This window comes from Podarcis tiliguerta (assembly GCF_965153285.1).
Source record: "Podarcis tiliguerta genome assembly, chromosome: 7".
In the NCBI taxonomy this organism is placed as follows: Eukaryota; Metazoa; Chordata; class Lepidosauria; order Squamata; family Lacertidae; genus Podarcis; species Podarcis tiliguerta.
In genome coordinates, this window is record NC_139540.1 from 313,928 (window position 1) to 329,151 (window position 15,224).

The following is a 15,224-nucleotide window of genomic DNA, read 5'->3' on the forward strand; positions in this document are numbered from 1 at the left end:
GGGGAGGACAGCAGCACAAGCTCATTCCCAGGAGCTGCACCCCCCCCCAGCCCCAAGACCCCCCGGAGAACCCAGGGCCCATTTCCAGGAACCTAATCCTGGAGGAGCCGAGACGCCAGAGGAAAAGCGTTTCCTGCCCCACAGCAGAGCGGCCCAAGAAGCTCCGCTGGTCTAATCTGATATCTGCCGTTCGGTGCAGCCAGACTGGTGTGACCCATGCTGGAAGGAGCACTGTTTCTGGGGGGCTTTCCTTCTGATGCTGCCAGCCCCCCCCCCCAGCTGCCCTGCCAGCCCTGCTCCCCCACAGGGTCATCTCTTGAGAGTGGGTGTTTCTGGGAAGCCCCAAAGTCACTGCCGCCCCCCACTTGCCTGCCACCATCTCCAGAAGCCGCTGCCCGTGCTCCAGAGCTCGTTCCAGGTCAGCCGTCTTGGACCGGATTTCCTCACAGAGGTCCTGGAGGGAGACAGGAGCAGGCAGAATTGGTGCAAAGAGACCCCCTCCTTCACATGGAAACTCCCCCCTCCAGCTGAGGCCAAGAGGCGACTGAAGCGGCTCTGCTGGTCCTGTGAGGTCTGGAGAGCCTCAGCTTCCTGGAGCACAAGGCCCTCCTGCCTGCCCCATGCCCACTGCAGGGGGGCACTTGGAAGGAGAGGGCTCAGGAACAGGGTGGGCATGAAGGGGGTGAGGAAGCCACTCTTCCAGGGGCCAAGGGGTGGGGGGCTTCTGTCCTCACCACGCCTTCCCCCACCCACCTCCAGTTTACATCTTGCTGCTGCCGGATCCTTGCAGAAATGCTTCTGTGCCTGTTTGCAAAAGGGGAGTCTGTGGGTCTCCTTGGGACCTGGTCACAGACGTGCAGCCTGGGGGAAAGCCAAACCCCACTGCTCTGACGCAGACTGGCCTCCTTTTGGGATGATATAAATCTCCTCTCCAGACTCCTCATTGTGGCTGGGCTGTAGAGACTCACCTTAAAACCTTGGTCACATGCAATGGCTTCTCTGTAATTTGTTTTTTATATTGAATATGCTCTGTGTATGGTTTGTGTAAACAGCCTCGGCCCAGTATACCTGAAGGAGCGTCTCCACCCCCATCATCCAGCCCGGACACTGAGGTCCACCTCCGAGGGCCTTCTGGCGGTTCCCTCATTGCGAGAAGTGAGGTTACAGGTAACCAGGCAGAGGGCCTTCTTGGTGGTGGTGCCCGCCCTGTGGAACGCCCTCCCATCAGATGTCAAGGAAATAAACAACTGACTTTTAGAAGACACCTGAAGGCAGCCCTGTTTAGGGAAGTTTTTAAGGATTGATGTTTTATCACATTATTATTATTATTATCATTATTATTATTATTATTCTGTTGTGAGCTGCCGAGAGTGGCTGGGGAAACCCAGCCAGATGGGCAGGGTATAAATAAATTATTTTTATTTTTATTTTTATTTTTATTATTTTTATTTATTGTGGGTTTGTCTGTCCATAGCTCTATGGAAAATCAACAAAAAACCAATCAAGAAAAGACCCTGACTTGGGTCTCCTTCCCTCTTGAGGCTCCCAAGGCCACTTCCCCCTCCCAGGCCACCCTACCTGGACTTGCTGAAGGGCTCCCTGCGCCTGGCTGAGGCTCCCATTGGCTCTCCACAGCTCAGCCAGCTTCCTCTCTGTGGAGGCCAGCCAGTCCTGGAAAAGGTCGGCAGACTCCTGGAAGGTGTGGGCTGCAGGAAGGATCCGCTCCAGGGAGCTGTGCCTGTTGGAAGAGAGAAGAGGCAGGGTGGGAAGATGTTGATGGGAACAACCTCCAGCACCAGGCTCACCGGACCCAGGAAGACACACAGCCCTGCGCAAAGGCTGCCTTTGGGCCACAGCAGGCAGCAAGGAGCCATGAGGACCAGCGCCATGCAAAGGCAGGTCCAGGGCACGTGGCAAGCAGGCCTCCCCCTGCCCTTGTGGCCTGGCTGGTCTGACGGGTTGAGCTGCCTCTTCCTTGTGCTTCTGGCACACAAAGCGCCCCCCCCCCAAGAAGGGAGCCAAATGCCAGGGCAGGATGGAACAGTGGTGTTCCAGGAAGGCTCCAGGTGGGGAGGCAGAAGGTGCCAAGGACTTCTGAGACTTGGCTGAGGACAGGAAGGAAGAGCTCAGAGGTGAAGCTGCTTTGGATAAGAAGTTTAACTCCAGTCCGCTTCCCAGACAAAGCGGGGGGGGGGGGGGCTGAGCACCAGGGGAGAGCCCTCCCTCCCTCACATCCACCTCTTTGCACAAGGAAGGGGCACTAGGCTTTGACTTGCAGCAAATGGTCCCCAGAGCTGCCTTATCCCTTTGTCGTGCAATTTCACACCCACCATCACCCATATGGGGTGCATGTGCCCCACACCAGGCTCACAAGACTCTCACAAGAAACCCCTCAGAAACCCCTCCTCTCCCAAAGTAGGACATCCTTTCTGAGCCTCCCCTCTGTGAAACTGGTTTAACAAGTATTGATAAGTTTCCAAGCAGAGGAGCAGATATCTTTGCATGAGTGAAGCAGGTCTGTGTCAACGGATTCTGGAGTCAATGTTGGAAAACATGAACTCTGAGCAGGATCTGATTTACATCTGCAACCCATTTTGTGTATATATAAAAGGATGTCACATGGAGGAGGGAGAAAGGTTGTTTTCTGCTGCTCCAGAGAAGCGGACACGGAGCAATGGATCCAAACTACAAGAAAGAAGATTCCACCTAAACATTAGGAAGAACTTCCTGACAGTAAGAGCTGTTCGACAGTGGAATTTGCTGCCAAGGAGTGTGGTGGAGTCTCCTTCTTTGGAGGTCTTTAAGCAGAGGCTTGACAACCATATGTCAGGAGTGCTCTGATGGTGTTTCCTGCTTGGCAGGGGGTTGGACTCGATGGCCCTTGTGGTCTCTTCCAACTCTAGGATTCTATGATTCTATGATTCTGTGGTGTTTTTTGGGGTGGTCTTTCTTTAAAGGGGAGACGAATACTTTATGAGGTTTTAAAAGATGCTACACACCTTTGCTTCTCAACTCCCTTACATTTGGTTGGGGGGACAGACTCTGTTTGCAAATGGACCAATAAAGAAAAGCCAGCCTTGTGGATTTCCAGGAGGGGAAATGGCAGGTTGGCCGTCTTTCTGTTGGCTCTCTGCTGACAGAAGATAATTACGTGGTGATGGATGGTAATCAGATTGAAGTTCTGGCTATCAGATCACTCTGGGATAAAGAGGGATTGAGGGAGTAACCGCAAATGCTCTGGTCAAGGCTGTTCTCTGATGTTGGTGTTTGGGGACTGAGATGGGGGCTACAATGAGTCAAGGTGAGTTGAGGAACCGACATTGTGTCCAAACGCCATGTAAGAACCCTTTATGGGTATAAGACCTGCAGCCTCTCTTTGTAAAAAAAATTTGGGATCATCTGTTAATTTAGAGAAATTTCTCTGTCTGCTGATTCTAAAATTTGCAAGAGCTGCTTTCTGTCTTTAAGAAGGGAAAGAAAATGGGTCATTAAAGTGTCTAAAGCAGAGTGAAAAGCATGATTTATGGTTGGCAATAAAGATTAAACGAACAAGTCTTTTTCTTCTTCTTTCGAAAATGAATTTTGCTGGGAAACTGAAAGTAATTCAGCCATTATTTCCTCTGTGGGAAAATATTATTGTTGTGATTGTGATCTTAAGGCAAAAATTTTAAGGTAGAGTCGGGACTTATAAAGAGGCTGAGTTGTTAATAACATCAAACACATCCAGTGTGGCAAAGATACCTTTGGATATCCCAGTGACTGTTGGTATTGTTCAATAGTTGATGGCCAAACAACTAAAAATGATCAGATCAGCATTTGATCTGGGGGGGGAAAGAAATGAATCCGAGAGATATGAAGTGAAAAACGGAGAATACCTATGAAAAGCTGGCAGGACTGGATGATGTTGAAACAAAATTGGAGAAAGCAGATGGTGAAATGGAAATGCCTTTGATACAAGGACTTGGGGGGAGAAGGGGAAGGTAAAATGATCTGAATTTGGCATTGATGGAGTTCAGAAGGGGAAAAGCCTTCAGTCCTAGCTCTTCCTCAGTTCTAGCAGAGAGAAAGCATTCTGAATACAACTTGGAGCGAATTCAGAGAATGATGCTACTAAATTAATAGTTCTCTCTCTGGAAAAAGGATAGGAAGAAAGGTAAATGGAAAATCCTAGAGGAGGAGAATGCTATGGTAAACACAACAGGAAATGGAAATTGAGTTTATTGAACCGGGCATGAATTTAAGGATATGTAACAAGAAAAGAATTATGGAATATTATTTCAATATGTGTTGCCAGTGGAAAGGATTTATCATGGGCAAGGATAGAATAATTGACTATTAATATGGAGGCATGTTGGTGGGAATTATTGGAGGTAAAGTTGATATTTAAAGAAAAAACATAAGTGGATATTTACTAGTACTAACAATAATAATTTGGGATTCCCTCTTTTTTTGGGAAAAGGAAATGAATCATTTTTAAAAAACGTGGTCCTCAAAGAAATATTGTTTAACAGAATGTTGTAATGTTATTTAATTTTATGTAACCAGCAGATGGAAAATTGGAACTCCTTTTTATCTTTCTCTCTTGCTTTCTCTTTTCCCCTTTCCCTTTCCTTCTTCCTGCTTCCTTCTCTTTCTCTCCCCCCCCCCCCCATAGCTGGTTTTTTTCCTGGTTTTAAAAATTTGCATTAGTTTTCTATATCTTTCTGTATTATGAAAAGCTTTAATAAAAACCTTAATGCAAAAAAGAAAAGCCAGCCTTGATTTCTACTATGTGGTCTTGCCTCTGTTTTTGTTCATTTCTCTGACTGACAAGGTGATGTTGTGAGTGAGGGGAGAATTGCACCAATGCCCTTGGATTGCCTGCTTTGCCCTTTCACACTGCCCTCCCCATCAGACCCAGATCTGCTTTCCTGAACGCCTCTCTCCCTGCCTTCAAATCTCTTCTCCAAACCCACATTTTCTATGGTGCCTTTGGCACAACCCCTGAGCCCCACCAAGGGCCTCTCCTCCTCTAGGGACTCACCTGGCTTCTGCCCCCTGGATTAGCGTCTGCCACTTCTCCTGGAGGTTGGCAATGCCTCCGTCCTTTCCGTGCCCGTCTGTGGTGCCAGGGGGCTCAGAGGGTGCCCGTCTCTCCTGCAGAAGGCCCTCCACATGGGACCTGCGCTCGTCCAGAAGGCGCCTTAGAAGCTGTTTGGGGTCAGAGAAGGTAGAGGGTGATGCCAAGCTCCCTTCATGGACACGCTCCAAGGGGGGAGGACAACCGAGTCTGGCACCGCCTTGGGTGCAACAACACCCAGCGCAGTTCCCTGGCAAAAGAAGCTGGCCTGCTCCACCCCAAGGGTTGGGAGGAACTTTTCCATTTAATAAGAACCCGGATCAGTCCAAAGAAGACCCATCAAGCCAATTTCGCTTTGTTTCCACCAGCCCTTCTCCATGGCCTGGTATTTAGGGGCAGACTTCCTCTGAACAGGAAGTTTCCACCCGGCTTCCATGGGAAAGGCTGTTTTGAGAAGCGATTCGGAGGCACCAGGGTGGTCTATTTGGGGAAGAGGTTCTTGGCGTCAGGAGCAGCGAGGGATAAAAGGCAGCAAGCGGGAAGTGGACGGAGAGACGTTTCTCTCCCTCTTGTGTAATACTTGACCTCAAGGGGGTCACCCAGTGAAGCTGAATAGCGGGGAATTCAGGACAGACAAAAGAAAGTCCTCCTTCACCCTCCGCACAGTCAAATGACCGAATCTGTTCCTTCAAGGTCCAGTGATGGCCAGCAGCTCCGGAGGGCATGAGGGGGCCTCAGCGGCTGACCCTGTGTCCCTTCTGGCATCCCTCTTCAGAGAGCAGGTTTCCCCCTAACACTTATTTAATTCTGTCAATTATTTTGTGGTACAGCCCTTGTGCTTTACAGTTAGCTCTTCCAACACTTTAAAGTAATAACTAATTATTAAATTGTACATTCTAACCTCTCCAGTTTTATCACATAAGAAAAGTAGACCCCTCTCTCTGAGCATTGCTTCTTGCAGTGAGAATGCAGAGGGCAAGAGGGGTGCAGAGCCCCCCAGAAGACTTTGACCGTGGGACCCCCTCCTCCTCCTTACAAGCAGGCAGCTGCAGACCCCAAATGGGCACAGGGACTGGGCAGCTCAGAGGCTGGTAATCCCATGCTGCCAAGTGTGGCTGCTCCCAAGAGGGCCAAGTCAGATGTGGGAAGATGATGCCTATTTCTCTGGAAGTGCCCAGGGGGTGGAGAGAGACTCCCAGGCCAGGCCAAGCCAGCCACGCCCCCCTCCTCCCCAAACGCAGGAGAACGAGCTTCTACTTGCACTGTTCATTTAAAACAGAGAGCCAAAGGCTCCTCCGGGGTGGGGTTGACTTTCTATTCTCCTTCCACAGACCCAGAGGAAACTCTGAGGCCAACTTACAAAAGTGTCCTGCTTTTCACAGAGTCATAGAAGAAATGTGATGTAGGAAGCCCCACCCCCACAAAGGTCCTGTATGCCAACCCCCAGCAATGCCGGGATCTTGGCTAAAGTGGTTACACCAAGGCCATCATAGCCACGATCCCCACCTTCGCTTGCCACAGATTCACATCCATAAAGACATCTAGAGGCATCTAATCCACAAAGCACCACATCACATACACCACCCCAAAAACAATGCAGGGAACCCCCTAATAAACATCACACCTTGCAGAAATGTCAGATTTAAGGGGTCAAACTGCCATAGCCCCCAATGTCAAAATCGGTGCACCACAGCGCCCCCTCCTGGCCAGGATTGGGAAAGAGCAGGCAATATCAATTGTTTTGTGAGTGGGACTGTCGGCTGGCAGATGTAACAACTTGCGCAGCAGCATCAACGGACCCTGTTTCGCTAAGAAAATGAAATGCATTGTAAAAAGATTTGTAAGTGATTCATTCTGTTAAATAAACTTGCTAAATCGCACGCTGCTGCCATAATCCCCGGAGAGTGAGATGATTTAGGCAGGGACTCCACCCAGGAAGTGTCAAATGGGGTTTCTCCAAGACAATAACTGTCTCAGTCACAGAAACTGATAAGCTCCCTTGTGATGTTTGCCAGGCTGCCTGGTGAATAGAAGGTGCCCCTTCTGCCAGTCTCCCAAACTGCCACCGGATTGGAACTTGCCGAAACTGAAATATCAAGGCCAAATGTAAATTCTCATGCAGAATGTGTGAGACCAGCAATTCACAAAACGCCTCAGTGGACACGGTGTAATTTTGACCTGTTTGACCAGTTGTAACTCCTCCTAATTTTGTGATGCACCTTTGATGTTTTGTCCATGATCCACTGGCATCTTAGGGGTGGGTTTCTCACTGCAGGGTGGGAAATTACAGAACACCCTGGGGGGGGGGGTTCCTCCTTTCCTGTGTGTTGACTCTCTGTCCCGACAAATAACCTATCAAAGGCACAAGACCTGCTTTGCTTTTGCTTTTTGCCTGCTTCTCTTCTCTCTCCTTTTCGTGCACTGACAGGGGAACCGAGCAGCCAGCAAAGCCCTGGGTTTCCCTGGGGTTTCACAACAGAATCAGAGCAAGTGGCAAGCAGGTTTTCTGCATGTTGCTGTTTGCTCCGATTTAGGGGTTAAACGTGAATTTTCCTGGGGGAAACGGCAGGACCAAACAACAACAACAACAAAACCCCAACAACCCTTAGACCCGGAAGTGGAAAGCTCAGATCTAAGCCTAGACAGTGTGGAATCGAGGCAAGTGTGGATGAGCCTTCTGTCTTCTCCCCTTCAGGCTGAATTGTGCCCAACTTCCTCCCTCCCTCCCTCCCTCCTCCCTCATGATTCTTCATTTTGAAATTAAAAAATTAAGGTCTTACGTATATAATAAAGGTTCATAAATGTACCAAGCAAAAACGTACATAAATATATAAACCACATGTCTGGGTCAGTGCAGAGGAGCAGCCATGAAGCCATTTTGACTCCCAAACTGACCAGGTGTTTTCTCTGCAAAGTCAAATGGAAAAGCCTCCCCAATTGTCTTTTCCTTCACAAATCCTGTCTTAGGGGTATGTCTGTGTATGAATAGGGTGAGCCTGTGACCTGGCTCAGGAACTAAGTATTTATCATTACAAAAGACTGGCCAGGCTCCCCAGGGTATCCAACCAAGTGACCATTAAACAGGTAACCTGCCAGACAGGAGATAAACAACGCACTCAGATTTCTGTTGTAGACCGCCCCTTTCTGTGATGTAGGTATGATGTTATGGAGGGGTGGTCTGGAGCTCCAGGGCAGAGAATTTAAAATGTCTCCATAAGGGCTTGCTCACCATTGCTCAGGGTTCTTCTCCCTCCTGCGTGTGGTGAGGACCCTGTTGCAACAGTTCAATAAAGATCAGGCTTACAAGCTGCTTTGCCTCTCAATATTCTCTGGTTGGCCTCTGATATTTTCTCTGGCGGATGGGGAACCTACAAAGGACTCTATAAGGGGTCTTGTGTCCCCCATAAGGGAATAAGGGCAGATTTCCGTTTATTAGTTTCCAGGCCCTTTCTCATCTTGGGAACCCTCCTCTGCTCCCCAAGGCCTGGCACCCCAAGGTGTGACGACACCCGCACGCCGCCTGCGCCAGAGCTCACCTTCTGCTCCTGCAGCTGCGCCTTCACCACTTTGGCTTCGGAGGAAGGGGGCTTCTGGTTGGCCACGAGCTCCTCCATGTCGCCGACCCAAGAGAGAAGCTTCCTCAGAGTCACCTGGGCCTGCTCTGCGCCCCACACCTCGCCTAGGAAGGCAGCAGCTGCCTGGGGGAGGGAAGGAGGGTGAGATCAGAGTGAGGCCAGCAGCAGCAGCTCTGTTTGGGGGAGCCCCAGTCCCACAGCAAAAGCCTCCTGGCACCTGGTGGGAGCATGGAGGTGGCGAGGCAGACTTGCATGACCCCAGCCCCACCTCCTCCTCCTCCTCCAGCCCCCTACCCTGCCCTAGAGCGTGACTGAGCAGGCTCTGCCTCCCTGCCCGGCCCTTACCTTGCTGCTGGGGCTGCTCCACGGCTCCAGAGGGTCCCCCTGGCCAGCAGGCCAGCTCTGGCTGTTCTGGAGCTGTGGGAGAAAAGCAGGCACAGGGCAGAGGCTTTGCACCCTCAGACTCAGGATGGAGGGAGGGGGCCTGCAGCAGCCTGCCCACACACACACACACACACACACACACACACACACACGGGAGCAGGGGGCTCAGGCCAGCACTTCCAGGAGAGCCCAGCTTCAGGGGAACCAGCACCACCAGCCTTGCATGGGGAGGGGGGTCTCCCTCCACAGGAACTACCTTGGTTGCCTGGCTCAGAGGGTGGCCTTCTGGATGCGCAGGGAAGGAGAAGTGCGTGGCGCCTGGGTGGCTCTGCTGGGGCCCTGCCTGCAGAGATGGATCCAGCCACCTTCCTGCTGATTGTTGTATCCCAGAGCCCCCACCCACCCAATGCTGCCCCCAGGCCAGGCACCCCAGGCAGCTGCTGACAACCTGAGCCTCCTCACCAAGAGATTGGGAAATGGCCCCAAATTGCATGCGCCTGGGAGGGGTGTGGAGCAGAAGAACAGAGTGGCAGCACCCATGCCGCCATCAGCTGGCCTCACTGCAGGCACCAACATTGTGGGCAGCAGAGCGACCGGCTCCAGAGTGACTCACCCCACGTGGAGCTGCTCATTTTCCACACTGGTAAAAAAAAAAGCTGTACATAGATGATCTTCTCTCCGTTATCCACACAACCACCTTGTAAGGCGGACCAGCCTCATTCTATGAACATAAGAACCTAAGTGGAGTCTGCAGGATCAGGCCCCATCTAGCCCAGCATCCTGTTCTTGCAGTGGCCAACCAGATGCCCTGATGGGAAGCCAGCAAGTGGGATCTGAGTGCGAGAGACCTTGCCCCTCCGGCAGTCTCCAGCAACAGGGATTCGGTAGCACTGGTGCCTCTCTGTGTGTCACAGATGCTCCCCCCCCCAATTCCTCCCAGGGCCAAAGTGGGATCCAGACTAGGGGCCTCCCAGTTTCCAGCCCGCTTTCCCAGCCCCCCCCCCCCGCAGTGCAGCAAGGGAGTGGAAGCAATGCATGTGTCCGTGGGGAGGAATGGGGGCGTCCTGGGCTCCCCCCGCCCCGTCTATTAACCTCTGGCAGGGCGGCTCCTGCGCACTCCGTGAGCACCTTGACCCTCCTGGTGACGGTGGGCTCTTTGCTCCGGTCGCCCCCGGGGTACTCGGTCACCTCCACGATCTCAGTCACAACGGTCTCGGTCACCTCCGTCACCTCCGTCACCTCGGTGGTGGTGAGGGGCTTCCAGACCCAGCCGCTCCCGTGCGCCAGCCCCCGGGGGGGACTCCAGGCAGCCCCCGCCACCGCCGCTGCCGCCTCCAGCTGGGCCTTGAGGGGGTTGCTGCAGCTGAGGGCCCCCCCGTTCTGCACCTTGACGTCCATGTTGTTCTGCTTGGGGAGGGGGCTGCCCTGCTGGCTCTTGCTGGGGCCCCCCAGCGTCACCACGCTCCAGCCATTCTCGATCACCCGGGGGCTGAGTGGAGGCTTCTCCGGGGGGCCCCCGTGGCCCCCTGCGTTGTTCCTCCTGGAGGGGCGCCCGGACGCCAGGCCCAGGTCCTTGAGGTAGGAGTCCTTCAGGAAGTCGTCCGGCTTCTGGCTTTTCTCCCCCAGGCAGCTGGGTCTGCCCCCCGCGTTGCCCATAGCTGGTGGCTGAGGAGACAGTTCTCAGAGCCTTGCCTGAAACAGAGGAGGAGGAGGAGGAGCAGGAGGAGCAGGAGAAGCCACCTTGCCTGCCCGCGAGCAAGTGGGCACCCAGAGCAGGCACCGTGCCCATCATTGGGGGTTCCTCTTTCAGTCCACAAAGCCACCCAGAAAGTCTTCCAGAATCTTCTTTCTCAGTTCTGCTCAATCTGTTGGTGAATTCCCATGTGGCAATAAGCCCCTCACCCATTCCAGTTCTCCTCCAAGTATTTATTCAAGAATTAACATTGCAACTTATGCAACTACAGGTCTAAGGAAATTAAAGAAAAACTATGAGGCTCATTCCTCCTCTCTGTTCTCCACCCATCTGGGCAGAGTAATGGCCACACACATTATCTCTTTCACAGCCTGTCTAATAAAGTAGTCCGTTGCTAAGGAAACTCTGTTGCTAGGGGGGAAAGTTGTTGCTATGGGCAAAGGTAGGCAAGCATCATTTCAAGTCTATTTTCGGACCCCCTCAAAACCCAGGCCAGAAATCCAAGCCCAGCAGGACCTCTGAAACCGAACGGAAGTGGGGACCATAGCCAGACCTCTCCCGTAGGATCAAATCCCACCAGAGGATTTTGGAAAAACATTGCCGGGGTTGGACTAGAGGACCCTCTTCAGTTCTGTGATTCCACTACATTTACACCTGGGCTTTCCTCCAAAGAAGCCCAGGGCGTCAAACGTGCAAATGCTGCAATACCACAAGCAGAAATCGCCTCCCTAATCTCTGGGAACCAGGAAACACTTGAGGGGATTAAGCGCTTATGTGTTTGGATGAGCCCAGCCAGAAATGAAGCCCAGCGTTTAGGAGGAGCCCAGAAGGCGTCAGCCACTCCTGGGCTTGCTGGGGAACAGGAACGGGGTCCTTGCTGGCAGGGAGCCCTCCTGCACCCTGGTGGGGGTCTCACGGAAGCAGGCTCCCACCCAGGGGGGCTGCACCCATCCTGCCTGCCCCCTGCCCTCTGGCTCAGGGGAGGCTTGGCCTCCGGGGTGCCAAAGAGAATAAAGCCACAGGCCGGGAGGCAGAGCCCAAAGGGTGTTTGCCCAAAGCACCCAAGGGTGACTGGGGCTGAAACTCAGTCCCTAATATGGCCTGGGGGGCAGGGAAGGAAGCTGGCGATGGGGGAGCTGCTCCAGGCAGCCGAGCCCTTGGGGGGCCACTCAGCATCTCCTCTGTGGCACAGACCTCACCAGAGCCAGGGCTCCATCCCAGCGTCCCAATGCAAATGAGGGGGAAGCCAGATGGACCAGCAGCTGCTGCTAACGGATGCCTCCTTGCCGGGTCCCTGCGCTTAAACCTGGGCAAGCTGGAGCCCAGCGGAAGGAGAAGCCATCTGTCCGCAGAGCCCCCTGACAAAAGCCTCTGGAGGGGGGTGGTCCAGGGCCAAGCAGGGCGTCCAGGGAGCCATCCATCAAGCGGCCCCAGACAGGTGGCTGCCCACAGCCCACCCATCAGCCCCCGCCTGACAAGGCCATGCTGGGCCAGGAGGAGACAGCGTCCTTGGCAGAGGCGCCACCTGGGGCCACCTGGGAGACAGCGTCCTTGGCAGAGGCGCACACACACAACCCAGCCACCTGCCGCTTGAGGAGTCTCAGAATGATGGCAGAGCAGCCCCCCCCCCCGGCCATGCCACTGACGGGACCCCCTCCACCTGCTTGCTCCACTGGAGTAAAGGGGAGCAGAGTTGTGGGTGCTGGGAGGGACAGGAGGCAGCAGGGGGAGCCCACAGCTCCGCACCCCCAAGCTGCTCTTCTGCTGAGCCCACCTGCCAGGTGCCACTGGCTCCTCATGTCCTCTGCCCCCCACCTCAAAAACCCTGCTTCCATTTAGCCTCTTTCTGGTCTGGGCCCCAACTTTCGTCGTGGGGAGGGGCAAGAAGGGATGAGTGACAGGCCCTCAGGCTGCCCCGCAGGGCTGGCGTGGTTACCTTCATGGCGTGGCACGGAAGCTCCCCACAAGGCTGGCGGCAGGTCTGCCACGCGGTCGGTGGTGGGCCAAGGGCACGGCGGCTGCCTCCGCTTCTGCCTTCAGGGGCTCCTTGGCCGCTGCCCCCAGGACGGACGGAGAGGAGCCGTCGGAAGCCCCCGGCGGTGGGGGGACTTTGGCTGAAGTTCCATCGGGAGAGGAGAGCCCAGGGTCCGGCGTGTCGTGCAGGGAGGAGGCCTTCTCTGGAGCAGCTGCTGGAGGCCAGCTTGGTGGCGGGCGCCCGGCGTGGAGCCCCCTTTGCCCCCTCTCCCAGGGCTCTCCTGGTAGCTGTCAGTCCAGGCCGGAGAAGAAGGATGGATGGAGGGGTTGCGGGATGGATGTGGGGGGAGGCCCTCCCAAGAAGAACTGGCACACGGGGAGGGAGAAGGCGGCACCTCCCAGGAAGCCCCGTGGATCTGGGCCCAGAAGAGCCCCACCAGCAGAGGCAGACTGCCCTGGGGAAATGGAGGCGAGCCCCTCTGGCTGCCTGGCTGCCGCAGAGACCCTCCCTCGCTGCCCCCCACCCTCTGCCCCGCTGACCCCCTCAGCACACTCAGGCTAATACAATAAGCCCTCTCGCATTAACTCTTTGCTCGCTGCAAGACAATCGCCGCCGTTACTGGGGAAACGCAACAGGGCTCCCAACCATCCCGGGAGCTGGTGGGGGAGGGGGCAGGCGCCTTTGCCACCGAGGAGGAGGAGGAGAGGAGCTTTTCCCAGAGGAACAGCCCCCCCACCAGCAGGACCCCCTCCCCCCTCACTCGGGTCCAGCCACTGCTGCAACCGCAGCCCCAAGAGCCTGGGGGGGGTGCTCAAGGATTTGGACAGCTGGTCCTCCGGGGGGCCAGCCTGGGACCCCTCCAGGGTTGTGGGCCTGAGGCTTGATGCTTAACTCAAGGGCAAGTTGGGCAAAGTTGGGGGAAGAGAAAGAAGGAACCCCCTTCACCTCAGAGGCCATCACTGGGCTGACTCTGGAGCCCACAAGTGAAAGAGAAACTCTTGGGGGGGGGGCAAACCCTCTGGAGAGCAGGAGGAAAGGGAGAGGTTGCTTCTGAGCTGGGGGGGTGTGGTTCTGACCTCCCCCACAGTGCAGGTGGCACAAAGCTCGGCTTCTGCCCTGGATGCCAATGCCCTCCCCCCCCCCAGCCTGGAACTCACTTTGGGGTGGAGGGAAGCTCCACTTTCCCCTTCCTCGTTGCCCCCCCAGAGCCACAGGGAGGGAGGGCGGGTGCAACCGGGGCTGGCATCATAAACTGTCATGCATGGGTGGGCACCTGCCAGGCTCCTAGCGCTCTCATGGTGCCCACAGCTGGCACCTGCCCTGGGCCAGCTTTCAGTGTTCTCTGTGGCACAGGGGCAGCTGGCTCTCACTGCCCTTCTCATTCCCCACAAGGCTCTTGAGTGCCACTACTTCTGTGGGGGAAATTGAGATGGCAGGACCGCTGCCCACTCGGCCAGCTTCTCCAAGGGCTGTGCCATGGCTGCTGCTGCTGCTGCCCACCTCCACCAGAGTCTGCCAGGGCCATTGCAGCAGGGAGGCCCAGCAGCGGGCACGATGCCCCTTGGCCACCCATGGAAGGGGTTGTGTGTGGTGCCCAGAGCCAGGCGAAGCTGAGGAGCAGGGATGCTGCTCCAAAGGAGCATCGTTGGGTCTTGGGGGTCTCTCTGCACAGCCTCTCAGGCGCACATGGCACAAGTCCCATCATGCCCAGAGGGTAAAGAACGAGCGCACACTTTCAAGGAAACGGGTCACCCTGCAAAGCAACGACCAGGCTGAGGGGCCTGGTTCTGTCTCTCTGCACACTGCCCCTTCTCCACATGCTTGGTCTGGAATCCCCCCTCCCACTGCAATCTATATATTGAAAGATACGCCAGTAAAATGCCCCAAACAGGAGCCTCATTCAAGAGGCCGCCAGACCTTTTAAAAGGTGACCCAGAGCCCCCCCCCCAGCTCAACCCCCCCCCAGCTGACCTGGCGCCACCTTGTGGCGCATCTGGGATGATTTGTGCTCAGGAGGCCAAGCTCTGTGTCCTGGGATGGTTTGGCTTCTGCTGCGCGGCAGGGCAAGAGCGCCCCCTCCAGGCGGCAAGGAGGAGAAGCAGCACAGCGCGACTCACAGCGCGGAAGGTCCGTTTAAGCCGCTGCTTCCATGAAATGCTGCAAAATGCCCTTGCAAAAAGACACCCGCCAGGAGGGGCCACAGCAGCAACTGCAAAGGAGCTCAGTGCTGGGGGAACCCAGCCAGGTGGGAGGGGTATAAATTATAGATGATGGTGACGATGATGATGATGTGCTGGAACTCTGTGCAGCTCAGAGGACTGATTCTGATCAAGGTAACATCTTCCAAGGACACCTCCCCCCCCCCCACCTGGCCAGGGAAGAAAGGGCCTCTTGCTAGCCCTTCAGATAAAACCACAAGACAGGAGCAGCCTCCCCCCCCCCCAAAAAAAAACCCCCAACGGTGCTCAAAGTGCCCACAGAGCAGCAGAGAGGAGTCAGTCTAGTCGTGGCTGGGGCAACCCAGTCAGATGGGTGGAG

The 15,224-nt window shown here is 54.9% G+C and overlaps 1 protein-coding gene across 1 annotated transcript; it reads right to left on the bottom strand.

The window, feature by feature from the left end:
* Positions 1–92: 92 nt before the first annotated feature.
* Positions 93–12,846, bottom strand: LOC310682032 (uncharacterized protein; the record flags this gene model as incomplete). The annotated part of the gene is made up of 8 exons (XM_083450278.1): positions 12,648–12,846; positions 10,111–10,710; positions 8,980–9,051; positions 8,596–8,757; positions 5,024–5,190; positions 1,579–1,738; positions 206–454; positions 93–98 (listed from the first exon to the last, which is right to left on the bottom strand). Exons 2-8 carry the CDS (start codon positions 10,672–10,674, stop codon positions 93–95), a joined length of 1,380 nt encoding a protein of 459 aa, XP_083306404.1. The 5' UTR covers positions 10,675–10,710; positions 12,648–12,846.
* Between the last annotated feature and the right edge of the window lie 2,378 nt (positions 12,847–15,224).